Raw genomic sequence first — 16,137 nt, 5'->3', positions numbered from 1 at the left:
TGAGAGAAAAGAAGAAGGGAGAATGGAGGAAAATGGAGGGAAAAAGGAAGAGAGTCAGGAAAAATAGAATAGGGGAAAAGAAGTACACATATTTAATTTGAATAAAGTTGCTAACAACATAACTTAGTAACAAGGATGGAATTAATGACATAGGGCAAGAAACTGGTATCTTAAATTAGGTTCTGAAGTCCTGACCTTTTACACATTATGTGTGGATGTTTTCATTGTACACTGTTTGATTTTCCTATTGCATTTGAGGCAACAGTGGTGAGGGACTGGATATCCAGGACATTTATCCAAATCTTACACTTCACATGTGTAAAGGTCATAATCTTGCCTAAAAGAAAGAGGGGTTCCAAGTGCATTTATGCTAAAATTGATTAACACATAACTTTAATCAAGAATTTAGCTGTAAATAATTTGAATATTAGCATACGAATTATCACATTAACATAGACTATATTTACTTTTGCTGAGATAATTGAAGTATTTACACTATATTCACATATAGACAAAAATAAGATTTCACAATGTCTACCTGGAAATATATTTGTTTGAGATTCTGCAACATATCAAATGGAACAAGCACAAAGAGTAAGCTTAGTTTGCATCCAAATTTTAATTGATGCCTGAAACATTACATATTGTTCTCCAAAATTCTACGGAGAGAATTTGCAGGGTTCCTTAATCCAATCATATACCACTGATATATCCAATTTAATTGTTTCCTCAGTGAACAACCTGAAAAACCAAAAATCAAATATTCGAAACCACACAACTTATGTTCTATTGTATATGTTAACGTATTGGCTGGATGCCGTGAATAAGGAGAAAGATAATCCATTTTTTAATACTATGCAGTTTCATAATTCTACATTTTAAAAAATTTTCAAGTTTATTAGAGCAGGAATGAGTCTACTTTTATTCTTATAATAAAATTGGGAAAAATATAATTCAAAAATTAGAAGTAACCACTTTTCATAAATCATATAATTGTTATTTTTGAGATTTTAAAAAAATGTTTGGACACCTTAGGAAGAGTAGAAGTACAAATGAGCTATCTAAAGAAAGTGTATGTGACAAGATTATGTGCAATAGTTCTGGCTTGAAATAATAATATTGTTTTGTAAATCTTTGAAAAATGCATCAACAAACTTTCTTTGGAAGCTACTTACATTGTTCAGAATTTCATGTAATTCTTATCTCTTATTTTTTATGCATCAATTAAGAAATAAAACTTAGTTACATGGAAGATTCCACTTTGTATTACTATTTTATAATTTATACAATGCTGTCATATCTACATATAACATTGAGGAAGTGATTTTGACCTTGAAAAAATAACTCCCATTGTGAAGAAAAATTAGTAACAACCCCAATTGTGAAGTCAAATGCTATTATTTATTTTTATTTTCTAATCCTGAATCTAATATGGAGGAGGTAGATGAAGAGTAAGAGATACTTTTTTTTTTTTCTGTTCATGATAAATCATGGCATTATTAAGATTGTTACTTTCCTCTTTGAAAGAAAATTTTGGAAGGGAAAATGTTGCACAGAATGGGGATAGTTTGTTTCACTTGACCGATGTAGGATTACTCATTTTTTTTTTTAAATTCCTCAGGGAAACTGTTACCACCTGTTCAATCCAAATTCAAGCAGTTTCTGTCAATTTACTCATGGGTGAATGCTGCCTCTTTGTGGCAGAATGCCATGGAAAGTGTTCTTTAAACATAAAGTTCATGAACAGCCCTTGATATCGTTTGTACACATTTCTGGTGAGATTACGGGAAAATCCACCAACAGCAATGAAGCACATGGCTCTTTAAGTTTCAGATTAATTCAAACATTTCCTACCCTTAAGTATTAACCTAAATTCACCGGCAAGCTTTACTCAGAGGTGAACAGCTTATACCCAGTAACTTTTGAACATTTAGGATATAGATCCACTTGAGATAAAGTATCCAACGTAATCGTCGAAGGTAGATTTACATGAGTTAAACTTAGGAAAACTACGGGAATATTGGAAAACTAAGACACTACAGGAATTGTAGACTGAATAAATAATACTGACATAGCAAAATACATAACATTGGGAGAAAAATGAATAGGCAGTATATTACTTACCACGGTCCATGTATTAGATGAATACTTCAGTAAGGAAAGAAAGTGTACAATTGAAATTTCATTAATAAACATATTAATGCCACATTTAGAAAAAACATAATTCCCTGAATTTGCAAAGGTGAATTTTACATATACATATACATATATTCAAATTTGATAATTAGGGCAAATTTTTTAATACTAAGAATGAAAGTTAGCTACTATGTCCTAATTGTTAATAATGGAGATTCAATCACACATAGCTATTTCTTTTGCACCTTAAGCAATCATTACTTCAGTCCCTCATATTTGATATAGTTATCAAGTGTTTATTCAGAAACTATTTAAAAAATTACATGTGCTGGGATACATATGAGACTGTAACAACAGTAGCCCCATCTTACAGAGATCCTGTTTGTGGTTATCATCATTGCTTGCTGCCCCAGAGGGTTAAAGACATTGTATAGAGATTTGTACAGTCCATCGTTTGGTCTTCTGAGGTGCCAGTAACATGTGGATCTGTACAAATGCAACTGGGTTTGGTTAAACAATCAAAAATCGGCTACAATAGTAGTCAAATCAATACATCATTTTGGTTGACTAATAAAAATACTTTTAAGTCTTCTCTAATAAAACCAGAAACTTGCACATGATTCTTACTCGAATGGCCCAATTAATTGCCCTCATTTTTTTCTCTTACCCATTGGGATACAACTTGTTTGTTTATTTGTTTTTAAGTTACAGATCCAATTGGGTGGGTTGCATTGATTTTACGATTTTCCCATTAAGTTCTCCATATGTTTAGTGATTTAAAATGCCTTCCTGATATCACTTCAGTTTTGGAAATGCAGCTCCTAATATAGTGCGACACCTCTGTGAAAATCATAGGCTAAATAGTGAAGGAAAGAGAAATGCTAAATGTGTATATAAAAATAGGTGCTACAATAAAATATTTGTATATTTCATCAATAAGTTATTTTGACTAATCAATTATGGATCATATAGCTCTGTAATTTAATGATTTGTCCACATCTATGGTGATCCTTTTTCAGATCACAATACTTTTGTTTTTAATTCAAATGTCCAGAATGCATACAAACACATCCTTTAAAAAGAAAGGAAAAGTAATGAGAGAGGAGGGAGGGAGGCAGAGAGAGAGAGAGAGAGAGAAAGACTTGGGGTGGGGGGGGAAGGAAAAGGGAGAGAGAACAAACTTTCTATTAAAGTTGGGGTGTGCTAATCTCTCCACAAAAGCCATTTAGACCCACCCATGGCTTAAAGGGGAGGGGGAGGAGTGGAGGGAAAGGGAACAAAAGAGGAAGAGTAGAACCTATGCGCTAGCATCTTCCAACCTTCTTAGCACTTCCAACCACTACAAAAATAACTGCGACCTGAAACAAGTCACCTGCGCAGCAAACTGCCCTCCATAAACCCTTCTCCACTCCTCCCCCACACGCAAGAAGAGAAAGTGATGTGCCCAGTTTACACAAATGTTTTCCCCACGTGTAAAAATTAAAAGGAAGTTGCACACCCTTTCAGTATCTTCCGCCGAAGCTGAGAATCTCGTGCCAAGGCACTTCACCCTAAACGTTGAAACAACACAATTAATCAAATGTGTTCACCGTGTGTGTCTGCTCGCTTGTTTGTTTTAAATGCAAAAGCTCCCAGGGAGTTTCTCGGCTTTTAGAACTGGCTAAATGTGGTCTGTTTTTCCAGCACTTCGAGGTAGTCCGGCTCAACGTTTAGTTTTGCTTTTAACTCCAGATACTCGTTCCGGTTGGGTTCTACAAAGACAGCACTGGGGGGGCTGTAGAGCACCGGTTCCCGCAGCCTGCTGTCCCCGGCCCCCGGGTGCAAATACTGGTGGGGGCGTCTCAGGTCATAGTTGGGGGAGAAAGTGTAAGCAGCGGGGCTGCACGGAAATTTGGGATATTCCGGGAGGCTGTTGCCGGCGGGGGTGGTGGAGCAGTGTTTGTCTGGTTCTAAAATGCCCCTGTAAAAGCGGTCGGCGTCCTGCACCGGCGACAGCAGGTCCTCCCGGGGCTCGATGGTGCTGACGCTATAGGCGGGACTCCGCAAGTGGTGGCTTTCCCGCCTCTCCTCCTCCCCGGGCTGCAGCTGCAACTGCGGCGGGGGCTGCTGCTGAGGCTGCGGCGGCGGCGGCGGCGGCGGCGGCTGTTGCTGCAGGTGGTGGTTGCTGCTGTAGGTGACCTTGAGCTCGTGCAGGTCTTTGTAATCCTCCACGGAGTTGCCCTCTCGAGAGCGGTAGATGGGGTTTTTGCACATGTGGCCCAGTGGGTGGGGGATGTACTCATACACGTGGCCCGCGGGCGTCTTCACCTTGGGCAGCGCGGGCCCGCGGTGGTGCACGTGCGCGTGCGGGTGGCCTCCCGCGCCGCCGCCGCCGCTGTACACGCTGTACTGCATGTTGAAGGAGCTCACGTCGGAATTGTTGGTGCTGGTGTGGTCGCTCTGGTTCTTCTTCCTGCGCTTCATAACCAGCACGAAGAGCCCCGCGGCCACGAAGACGGACATGATGAAAACCAGCAGCAGGCTGAGAATCAGCACGGACAAGGGCACCGACGACGCCCCTCCCCCCGCGCCCAAGCCCGCGGGGGCCCCGGTGCTGTTCAACCGGACCGCGGGGGTCACCGCGCTGGTCCTCGCTGGGACTTGGATGGAGGAGGGCGTGGGCGTGGAAACCACCACGTCAGAGTAGTCTGGGCACAGCAGCTCCGACTTAATAGAGCGCATATCCGTCTCCGCAAACTTCTTGGGCGCCTTGCAGATGACCTCGTCCACCAAGACACCCACTTTGAGCTGCTCGACCCACAGCTTCATGCCCACCACGTCGCAGGTACAATCCCAAGGGTTGTCATGCAGGTCGATTTGGATGAGTGACTTCAGCTGGTCCAGAACTCCACTCACGGGCAAGGAGGTGAAATGGTTACTCCTTAGGTTCAGCCTGAGAAGGGTCAGGCCAGAGAAGACCCCTGAGGGCATGGTCTGCAGGAGGTTGTTATTCAGGAATAGCAGCTGGAGGTTTGGGACCGGATCGAAAGTCCCAGACTGAATCTCACGTATGAGATTGTACTGGAGGAAGAGATACTGCAGGCTTTGCAGGCCATAGAACAACTCTGGGCTCAGCCTCTCTATCCTGTTGCCATTTAGGTAGAGGCGCCTCAGGTTGGTGAGATCCCCGAAGGCGCGGTCCTGGATCATTGAGATGCGGTTGTTGCCCAGGTGTAGGAGGTCCAGCCCCGTGGCCTCCAGGAAGTCGCTCCTGCGCACAACCGCAATGTAATTCTCTGTCAGGTACATTTTCTTGGGGTTGTAGGGCTTGGGCTGCAGTTCTGCGATGCTCTCGATTTTGCGCTCCTGGCAGTTGACGTTGAGGCCCAGATCCGAGATTTGTAGGTTGCAAGTGCACGCTGTGGGACACTCCAAAGGCACCGGAGATTTGGTCTGGTAGGCGATGCTGGGGCCATAGTTGCCGTAGCCCAAGTCCTTGGAGGGCTGCCGAGAGGTGGGGCGCACTCTGGGCTTGTTGGGTTGGCGGGTCCCCTTAGGGGGCTTTAAGGGGGGTTTGTAAACAGCAGAGGACGAAGTGGCCACTGAATTCACCGAGGCTGGGGTAGTGTGTAAATACCCTGTGGTGCTCAAAGGCGTCTGTGGCCTCATCTCATAATCTGAAATAAGTTTCCTTGGGCAAAGTTCCTGCTTGGACACCTCATCCAGATCTCTGCCATGTAAGCGGAAGGGGGTCTCACAAACCACATCCCCCACCAGGGCAGAGTAGGAGATGCTGTCCAACCAATCCTTGAGAGAGATCAACTCACAGGAGCAATTCCAGGGGTTTTCTTCCAGTTGTAACTCCACAACTTTATCCATGTGCTGCAGCAGCCCCACATAGGGCAGAAGTTTCAGCCGGTTCCCTCGCAGGTCCAAGTGCGTTAAGGGCACAAAACGGAAAAGGTTGTTGGGTAAACTGGACAGGAGATTGTCATTGAGGATAAGCACCTGCAACAAATGCAGTTTCCCAAAAGCATTGGGTTCAATGACACTGATGTAATTGTAATCGACCTGTAGGTACTCCAGGCTCTCCAGGCCAAGGAAGGTATCATCACGCAGAAGTTCCAGTTTATTATTGTTCAGATGTAGTCTCCTTAAACCCCGCAGCCCATGGAAAGCCCCAGTCTCAATGTCCTGGATCACGTTGCTACCCAGATGCAAAATTGAAGCCCCAGTGTAATTGACAAACTCATTGGGATACAGACGATTCAAAAGGTTTCCAGACAACAAGAGGTGGTAGATTGGGAAACGGGGAGGGCTAATTTCAGAGAGGCTGATGATCCCCCGGTTTTCACAGCTCACAGTTAAAATGCCGTCCTTTTCCTCACAAGGACATGCATTGTCACAGATTTCCCCATAATAATCGATGGTTTCTGCACACGAAAGGACGAGAGATGTTAGAGCAAATGCTAGAGTCTGCAGAATCCAGCTATGCATTTTTCTGTGAAGGTCCTGTTCCAAAGTTACTGGGGGGCAGCAAGTGTGCATTTTACCTCCTGCAAGGGAGAGAGAGAAAAAGGAAACAACAGAATATGACACAAACTGAAGGGATTCGTAAGAAAGTCTCTCTTGGCCCTAATACTATTTCTCTGAAATCCAGAAGGAGGGGATATGAATGATATCCCCCCCCACCCAGTGGAACACCGACATTCTTCAGACTTTACTAATAGCTCATATTCATTTTGATTTAAAGGTTGATTTCATTTCCTAATGAGTATAACAGGAACATGCTGCCCTCTACAAGGTAAGGGCAGGTTAAAGTCCCATTTTAGTGGTTTTCCTTGCTCCCCCCTTTTCAAAACCAATCCATAAATATACATAAAATGGCTGTCAGTTCAGTTTCATGGTTCTAATTTAAGAGAAAAGAAGCACCATTTTACAGGGTTCCCCACCTCACCTATACCAAACCCGTCTGCCTTTCTTTCAGAATCTACTCAGTTAACAGTTCACCGTGAAGGTCTCCCATTTTTCACAGAAAAGCAAAGAGTCACAATACTTGGGCTATTTTAAACCATCGCTGGAAATGCCAGGGTGGGAACCTAAAGAATACTTTTCAGAGGCAAAAAGGATGTAAGATAATGCATCAGAAGGACCCAGAAGAAGCTCTTAAACCACCAATTGTCTTCAGGAGCTTTGAGTAAGGAGAAAAGGAGAGCGCGTTCGCTTTGATGGTGGACTTCACTACCACGCTTTTAGGCAGATCAGTGTCCTAATTGCATGCACGGTGCCACTTAGCCGCGCTTCTCTGAGTGCGCCCTGCGTCCACTTCTCCTCATTGATCATGTCAGCGACGCTACCAAACCGCATCTTTAAGCCACAGAAATAGTTCTGCACGTTGGATTACAAAGAACTCAGCGAAGGCATCCGCAATCCCGGAACACCTCCCGATACCTGGAGTTTCAAGAGGACGTTCCGACCGCTTACCGGGAATCAGCTAAAAGTAAACCAAGGGCCAGCGCCAAAGCTTCCCTTACATCCCGCTCCGCGTCTGTTTGCCACGGTATGCAAAACTAACCCTCCCGAATTAGCAAGATTTGGACCGAACTCCCACCTCACTAGCATCCCCATCATCTTTGGAGTTGTTTATTGCATTTAATCGTCAATATTTTACTCCCCCACCCCCACCCCCTTAAGAGAAAGGGCACTCGGGCTGATTAACAGGCAAAATAGAAAGGATGAAGGGAGGGAGAACGGCAAGTGACACAGGTCTGTGCTTTAATATCCGAATTTCATTTCCTCAAGGAATCAGCCTGAAGCCCTCCCTCTTTTCTTTCTCGATTTCTTTTTTGTCCTCTTAAAGGCTTCCTTCGACTTCCTACTTCGGGTCGACAGCGGTCCTCAAAAAGGAAAGGACATAAATGGAGAGAGTGTGTGAGTGTGTGAGTGCGTGTTGTGTTGGTTGCGGCGGGGGTGGGGGGACGGGGGACGGGAATTCGATAGAGATGCTGGGCTCTGGGAACCCATGCCTTTTCTCCAGTCAACCTTGCCTTTGCCTCGCCACCACCGAACTCTGATGTCAAATCGCAACCCAAACTAAAGCCAAGACGTTTCTGAGTCATGGGTTCAAGCCCGGAGACTCGGTCTTGCTCCCCTAGCCGAATCCAGCCCGCGTTATTAAGAGCCCCTGCATTCGCACGCACATGTGCAAGTGTGCCTACGAATCATTCACGTGTGGCCACCCAGACGTGTCGAGACGAATCGGAATCACAGTGTATAAACCTCGCAAGTATCTCCGACCTCCCAAGGCAACCGCAAACGCCTCCTGGCTTAAAAGCGGCAAAAACACCCCCTATGGAAAGCGAAACGTTTACCTTGAAATTTCAGTTCTCCACTGGATCAAATCTGCACATCCATTCAGCGGGGGTGGGGTCCCCTCCCCCTCCTTCCCACTGCTTCCCCGCCCCCATTCCCCTCCCACCCTTTCTGACAGCCCATTGCAAATTGTGTCCAGCCGGTATTAACCTGGAGCGTTTACAACTTTAATTCAGTTCTGGTTAGCCGGGGTCCAAGAGCTTCCTCTCACCCCACTCTCTTTTCTCCTCCTTGCCATCAAAGGAGCCCCAAATTTTGAGAAAATAAAGTTGAATGAGCCGGGGAAGGCTGACATTCTGACTGGGAAACGCACCTCTGATGTAAATTAGCGGGTGCGTTGCACATTCTCAGATTATCACATCTCAGATTATTATTATTTTTTTTTGGAGGGTGGGGGCGGAGGGACTGTATTTGTTTGCTCCAAAGAATTTAGACCTTAGACCATCGCCCTGTACATCCCTCATTAAAAAGAGTGGGGCTGCGCGGGCTGGAGCCCAGCACCCAGGCCGGACCCGTTGCTCTGGGCGCAGCTGCTCCCACAGCGGCCCAGGCAGAAGCACCCGGAGTTCCAGGACGCGAGGCTCCCTTCCCCCACTCCGCCCCAAAGCGAAGGAAGAGAAAGGGAAGGAAGGAGGGGAGGGAGGACAGGGAAAGAAAGCCACCCCGCTGCCACACACACACACACACACACACACACACACACACACGAGCGTCTTTTGCAAAGTAAACGGTCGACTTACCCCGTCTCACATCTCCAGGGCCCACTCATCATAGCCGCCCCTATACAAAATACCTCTTTGGGGTGTGCACTGGATTTCCTGAGCCCAGGCAGGGCAAGAAGGCGGAGAGCAGTGCGGTCCAAGCTGCCGAAGGAAAGAGGCGCCCGGACGCCGCCAGCCCGGGGCCGCCGCCGCGGTGGCGACCAAGGGTTCCGGGGCTCCCCAAACGGCTCTCCCCGGCACTCTCCGTGGTAGTCGGAGTGGGCAGCGGGGTGGGGGGGGGAGGGTAGAAGGGGGCGATCGCGAGCGGCCGGCAGGGATGGGAGGAGGAGGGGGAGGCGGAGGACCAGCGGTAGAGGCTCCTCGCGGTAGGGGCCGGGAGCCGGAGCCGGAGCCGGGCGGGGCGGGGAAGGAGCTGTTGGAGAGGAGGGGGGGTAGGCGCGGAACCCGAGGAGGGGACGTGAAGGCTGCCTGGCACCGCCGGCCCCTCCAACGTGACGGTCAGCCCCGCCGAGCGATCGCACCCGCTCACACTCACGCTCACTCGCACACTCGTTCCCACCCGCGCCACCGCGCGATCGCAGGGTCCCAGGCACCCTTCGCCGCACTCCCCAGGCGGGTACTTACAGTTGCCATCTGCGTAAGGGGCAACTTTCTCCAAGCCAGCAGCAGCCGCCGCCCCCTCCAGCAGCCTCCGGCTCCACGTACCCTTCGGCCTGGGTTCGCGCTGGCCGCCCCTCCCCTCCCCCCTCGGCTTTCCTCCTCTCTGTCTTCACCACATTCCCCCCTGGTCAGTGGCGCACGCCCGGGGACTAGCCAGAGGGAGCGGGGCGCGGGGGTGTGCATGCATCGCCCGCCTTCTTCTTGCAGCGCACACTGTACATGGTAGTGAGGGGGCGAGCAAAGGTGGCACCGGCCCCTCGGCTACTCCTGCGGCGGCTGCGGCTCCTGCGCCGTCCTCCACCCCCCGCGCAGCGGCGACCACCGCGCTGGGATCCCGCCGCCGCTGTCCCCTCGCCGAGTCCGCCGCCGCCGCCGCCGCCGCCGCTGCCGCCGCCGCGGCCCCTAATTAGTGTTTGTACGGTTCCCGCATCCTCTTGGCGGTTTCATCGCTCCCAGTATTTGCAGGGGTTTTTCTCATCCCTTCCCCAGATGCGGCGCACGATCGTCATGATTTGGAACTCTCTATCTCCGACATCCTTTAGGGGGCCTGGGGGGACAGGAGCAGCGTTGTTCTACGCCTGTGGCGTGTCCCGGCAGCCTGGCGGCTCTAAAATACTCAGAGAAAATCGCGTCTTCCCTCCCGGGCGCTGAAAATGTGGCAACACGGTAAGCATCACAGGGGTCTCTGAGACATCTGCTCCAGCTCAGGGCCCCGTCCAGTGCACTTGTTTATTGTCGCGCCGCTGGTGCGAGCCAAGCTGCAGCAGACATGATGGGCCCGGGTCGAAGCGGGCGCTCAGTGGCCGATAGATGGCAGCCGAGGGCGAGGGCGTCCCTGGATTCGGGCGGTGCAATCGGAGCACCCCTTGGATGTCACATTCGTGGGAGACAGAGGAGTCTTGGACCATGTGCTTAGCACAAGCGTAGGACTGTGCAATCCTTGGATTGAAAAAGGGAGGAGTGGAAATAACCCCGACAGTGCCAGGCTTGTTGGTGGTCAGGGACAGACGATTCCAGCCCTGTGCTCTTCGCCTGCCTTCCTCCTGCCATTTAGAATAATACAGCCCCTGCTCTGTCTCATGTACTTACTCTAAAGGACCCTGGAAGAGGGAGTGGTCCATCCTAGCTGCAAACAAGGGCGCTAGTATATTTATTTATTTATTTAAAGAATTGCATTTTATAGGTGTGTCTGAGCGATGCAAGGGAATGTGAACGACTTTCAGAGAGAATGGTTGTGAATACATTTGGTGTGTACTAAAAGCTGGAAACCCCTAAATAAATGCAGTATCGATAAAAAGCGAGTTTCGTGAAGAGTCACCTGCTAAACTCCACTAGCATCATCTCTACAGTAAGTATTCCTGTCTCTTTCCATGAAACCAGGCACCTCCCTCCCCAGAGGGAGGAGGGGGGGTCTTTACATTCATAGGCATATTTCTAGTGTTTGTAATATTAGACTGCAGTCCTTCCCGGGTATAGAAAAAAAAAGTTGATCATAGTATTTGGCCCAATGGAGGCTGAGTGCACATGTACCTATTCTATGATAACTGGGTAGTTTTACCACTTAAATATTTTTATCTACCTTATTTTAGGATTAATTATGAATTAATTATTTTTGGAATCCTCTTAAACATAATTGATATTATCTCCTTGGGGATATTTGGGATACTGTCGTGGTTATAATATCTTGATTAAATATAGGATTATAAAGATTCTGACATCTATACAAACATATCTTCCCACATCCTGTCTCTGTGTTGAAATTAGGAGTTCTCTAGAGGTGGTTTATACTTCAGTCTCTCGAGATTTTGCAACAGTTCTTGAAATTTCTTCTCACCCTGTTTTGCAAATATTTTCAGTTAATCCATACATACCTTGTTTGAAACAATCTTATTTTGTTTAAATTCAGGGCATGTGCAAGATATGGAGAAAAGAAGTAATCTGTAGTATTCGGTAATGATAATAAAACCTTATAAAAGAATTTCCTATAAATGTAGAAACATTTGGCCCTAAATGATAGCCACTTGCTGCAGTTACCTTATAAAAACAGACAACTTAAACTTCACCCACAGAAGTCTTGCTACTGTATATTTTATTTAGTCATCGTTGTCTAACATGATACGAATAATATAGAAATTTTATTTTTAAAATACAATATTGCTTTCAAATGAATCTGTAAAAGTGTCATAACTTAAAAATTATACATCATTTATAGTTGGAAAGTTCTGGCATTCTATCACAGACATAATTTTCACTGTGGGCAAATTCCATACAAGTTCTGAAAGGGTATAAAATGGTTTAATCCATTACCAGACTTCTCAAAATAGATGTAGAGTAGCTATTTTAGTTAATTCTTTCATTGCTTTCTTAAATCTTCACAATAGTATTAAGTATCAAAATTCGTTTTAATTTTTGATTTGGTATTATTTTTATTTTAAAAATTTCTTATCCTAATTAAAATAGATTTTGTCAAGCTAAAAGTATTAAACATGTTTGCACTTATTTTAGATGCTGGTTTTGTTAGAAACACTGACATAAAATTATTCCAGTTTATTTCTTGTGGTTCAAATGAGTAAGTGATGACAACTCTCTACCATTAACTCAGTATTAAGAATAGCCTGAGAAGCTTCCTTTAAGGTTTACCGCTAGGTGTCTCTGTAAGCTGCTCTGCAGGACTGTGAATTTTGAGAAAATAACTGTGACAGGCAGAGATCAAATAGAAGAACTCGGGAGGAAAAACATAGAAATAAGGAAATTTTTCCTTTGTTAGTCTTTGGACTTCTGTTTGTTTTGAATATTGGCTATGGCCTAGAAAAGAAATAAATGAATCATGTAACAGTGATCAAATCTGAGCCAAGACTCAAGACTTCATTTTGGCTACAAAAACGAGCACATATATGTTTCAGTCCATACTAAAAAATACAGTCATATATATATACTTGCTTTCACACAATACTCAACGTACAGGATTATATAAACACTTTGGAAATTAGAAAATGAAATGATTGACTAAATAGATCTGTCCAGAATTAAGGGCATTATGATAAATTAAACATTATTTGATTGAGGTGGTTGGATGTGAAAAGTTGAGAATCTTTGTCTAATGTTTGTGAATATATTTATACATATTATAATTTGCTCATGATCTACTATCATCATAAATACATTTCATATATGGTAATATATTTGGTGATAATTAATAGGAATTATGGACATAATCAGATACCTCCCATTAAAATTTAAACTCAAACCACAATGAACATGCTTATCAGTTGAAATTGACCATACATTTGTGTGAATTCATATTTATTATTACCTGGAATTGTTATTTTAGTGTTTTATAAACTCTTTAGAAGAATTCTTGTATTAGGTGCATTTCTTAAAATATCTCATCATATTACATTTATGTATTGTATTGTTTCTTTAGAATATTAAAATGCCTAGTCAAGAATTATAGTCCCTTATGAAATAACCTGAAAGATTATTCTTTGGTAATAATAATGATATTTCACAAATACTAATTAACATTATTGAAATCTAAAACAAGTAGACCTTGCATTTCTTTTTGTTAGCCTACCTGGTGAGTTAAGATTATAAAAAGTAATGCTGGATTCCAGACTCCGTCAAAATTAGCTCTAATAGATTACTTTCATAATAGTAGTAGCTAAGAAGTCTATACAACCCTATTTAGTAAACAACACATTTTTCAGATATAGATTATATTTTCAACATCTTTGAAATTTAAATTATATATACCACATATCCCTAAAAGCAGAAAAGTTTCTTCTGATGGGGAAAACATGAGACATCATTTATGATCATTTCTCTATGTAATTGATAAGCCAAATAACTGTAGTGTAGTCCATTTTTTTAATCAGTTTGGTACATTTAGAATTACAACAATCAAAATTATCATACGGTGATATTTATCAAACCCAAAATGGTTAGCTCAATGGGTTAATTTCACTAAAATTATTTATTCACTTATAGACTTAATTTGTTATTTACAGTCTTAGAAATTTACTATCAGTGCCAGAAGAGAATGATGTGCATAAAATAAACAATTTTTCTTCCTTGCCTCATACAGTTTCTTATAAATATACTTTGCTAATCTTTTGACTGATTATGTATTAAAACCCTCACTTTGAAGGACCAATTGGAAATATGTTCCAAAATTTGAGATGCATTTTTTTGACAATTTTCTTTTCAGAAAGTAGCCTACACGTGTACCAAAACAAAATGCACAAAACAATATGTAGGAAAATGTTCATTGTAACACATGCTTGCATTTGTAAATGACTAAGAACAGCCCACATGGCTAAGTAGGAAGTGGTATATCTCCATCTACACCCTCAAATACTCTTCTGCCTTTAATAACAGTGTATATAAGTATATGGTTCTGTCATTATAGATAGTGTGTAGCATTATCTATACATACACTGTTGTGGTGGAAGAGAGAAACTTTCCGGAAGGATATGCAAATTCAGTAATGGCTTTTGGGAGAAGCCATTTTGGGAGGAGACTGGGGAGTCTTGAGTAGAATGAAGAGTTTTCACCCTACATTCTATTTTTTATTATTTGAAAATTTCAATTTGCATGCATATTTCCATTAAAAATTTTAAAAAGTATATATACTTGAAAAATAAGGATATTACAGTTGGTCCCTGACACACAACGGTTTGTCTTAGGATTTTCAACTATACAATGGTGTGAACAATACACATGTAGAAACTACTTGGACTTTTGAATTTCCATCCTTTCCTGGGACAGTAAAATGTGGTACGATTTCCCTTTTTTCCCTGGGCACTGAAATGGCAAGCCTTAGTTCCTAGTCAGCCATGTGATGATGACCATAAACAACCCATACACTTAACAACCATTCGTATACCCATACAGCCGCCGTTTTTCACTTTCAGTATAGTCTTCAATAAATTATAGGTAGTATTCAAATTCTTTTAATAAAATGGGCTTTGTGTTAGACGTTTTTGCCCAGACCCTAAGCTATTTAGGGGTTGTGAGCATGTTTCAAGTAGTCTAGCCTAAGATATGACATTTGGTAGGTTAGGTGTATTAAATGGGTTTTCACCTTACAATGGGCTTATTGGGACATAACCTTGTCATAAGTCAAGGGAAATCTGTACTGGGAAGAATGATGTGAGAGGCGACGAAGAGTGGAAGATGACTTTACCAAATTAATCTCTGTCCCATAGATCTCAGAACTATTTTTTCTAGGACACATTGCTATCCATGAAGACACTATGTTTCTAAATATATGACTGTAAATTAGTTATGTGAAATGGTTTCTCTTCATAGCTCTAACATGTGACATCCAATTCTAGCTGCCAATATCATCTATTAGAATAGTGACTAATAGGAGCTAGTATCCTTTTCCTTCACTATACAGAACCATGCTGTGTACTGGCAACATTACTTTTGTTTGATGCTGTGGTGGGTGAAGGGAAAGATCAAAATGGTTCTCTAGAGAAGATAAGTGATTATACTTGAAATTGTCAGCAGCAGATCTTACTGCTATCGGCAGGAAGATGAGTGAATGGGTAATTGTGGCATATTTTAAGTATACAAACTATCATCAGGCCCTGTTAGAACAAAGGCTGCTGCCATCTGGCTTATACTCACATTGAAATATGCACATTCCACAGGAAAAGAGGCAGTTTTATTATATAGCTAGATTGGCTTTTCTATGTATCTTTCTATTAGAGCTGGGATTTGTCTCTTCATATTTACTGGTTCTTGGTTCTTGCATCTCTCTAGCCATTTTTAGGAAACAAGTCCAAACAGGCATTATGTATGTCTATATTTTCTGTAGCCTTTCTGGGTTTTCAAAGAAAAACAATTAACCATCTTAAAACACAGTTTCATATCAAAAGTTTCAGAAAGCCAGTTGCTTAAATGAAAATGTCTAAAGTGACAATACTTGATTCAGCTTGTATCAGCTGGGATCTTTCATTCAACAGGACACTCCCATAATCTCTCTATCCCCTCAAAACAAGTAACTTCTCCCAACTCCAAAACTTTGGTTTTGGATGCCCATTCATCTAACTGGCTCTTCCTTTTTCTATCAGCTATTGTTCTAAAGAATTCACCATAAATCCTTTCTTCACCAAAAAATTATTTTCTGTCCACTCTAACCAACATTGAAAACTTGCTTATCTGAACATTCTCTTCCATTATGTAGCCCTTGCCTAGCACACAGTTGCTGTTTTCTTCTGGAATAGATTATCATTCCTTGTTGAGCAAAGAATTGGAGTTT

General features: G+C 43.4%; 1 protein-coding gene across 3 annotated transcripts; it reads right to left on the bottom strand.

The window, feature by feature from the left end:
* Nucleotides 1-600: 600 nt before the first annotated feature.
* Nucleotides 601-10,372, bottom strand: SLITRK5 (SLIT and NTRK like family member 5). Of its 3 annotated transcripts, none has more exons than XM_044249947.1 (2): nt 9,834-10,372; nt 601-6,671 (listed from the first exon to the last, which is right to left on the bottom strand). In XM_044249947.1, exon 2 carries the CDS (start codon nt 6,661-6,663, stop codon nt 3,787-3,789), a length of 2,877 nt encoding a protein of 958 aa, XP_044105882.1. In that variant the 5' UTR covers nt 6,664-6,671; nt 9,834-10,372; the 3' UTR covers nt 601-3,786. The 3 variants fall into 3 exon arrangements, with proteins under 3 accessions (XP_044105882.1, XP_044105883.1, XP_044105884.1); XM_044249948.1 differs by lacking the exon at nt 9,834-10,372 and adding an exon at nt 9,228-9,329; XM_044249949.1 differs by lacking the exon at nt 9,834-10,372 and adding an exon at nt 9,281-9,329.
* Between the last annotated feature and the right edge of the window lie 5,765 nt (nt 10,373-16,137).

This window comes from Neovison vison, chromosome 5 (assembly GCF_020171115.1).
Source record: "Neovison vison isolate M4711 chromosome 5, ASM_NN_V1, whole genome shotgun sequence".
Lineage (NCBI taxonomy): Eukaryota > Metazoa > Chordata > Mammalia > Carnivora > Mustelidae > Neogale > Neogale vison.
This window is presented reverse-complemented; position numbering and strand designations above follow the sequence as displayed.

Bases quoted from the DNA above. Each gene is read 5' to 3' on its own strand.
- SLITRK5 (XM_044249947.1), bottom strand. From the start codon at position 6,663: ATGCACACTTGCTGCCCCCCAGTAACTTTGGAACAGGACCTTCACAGA.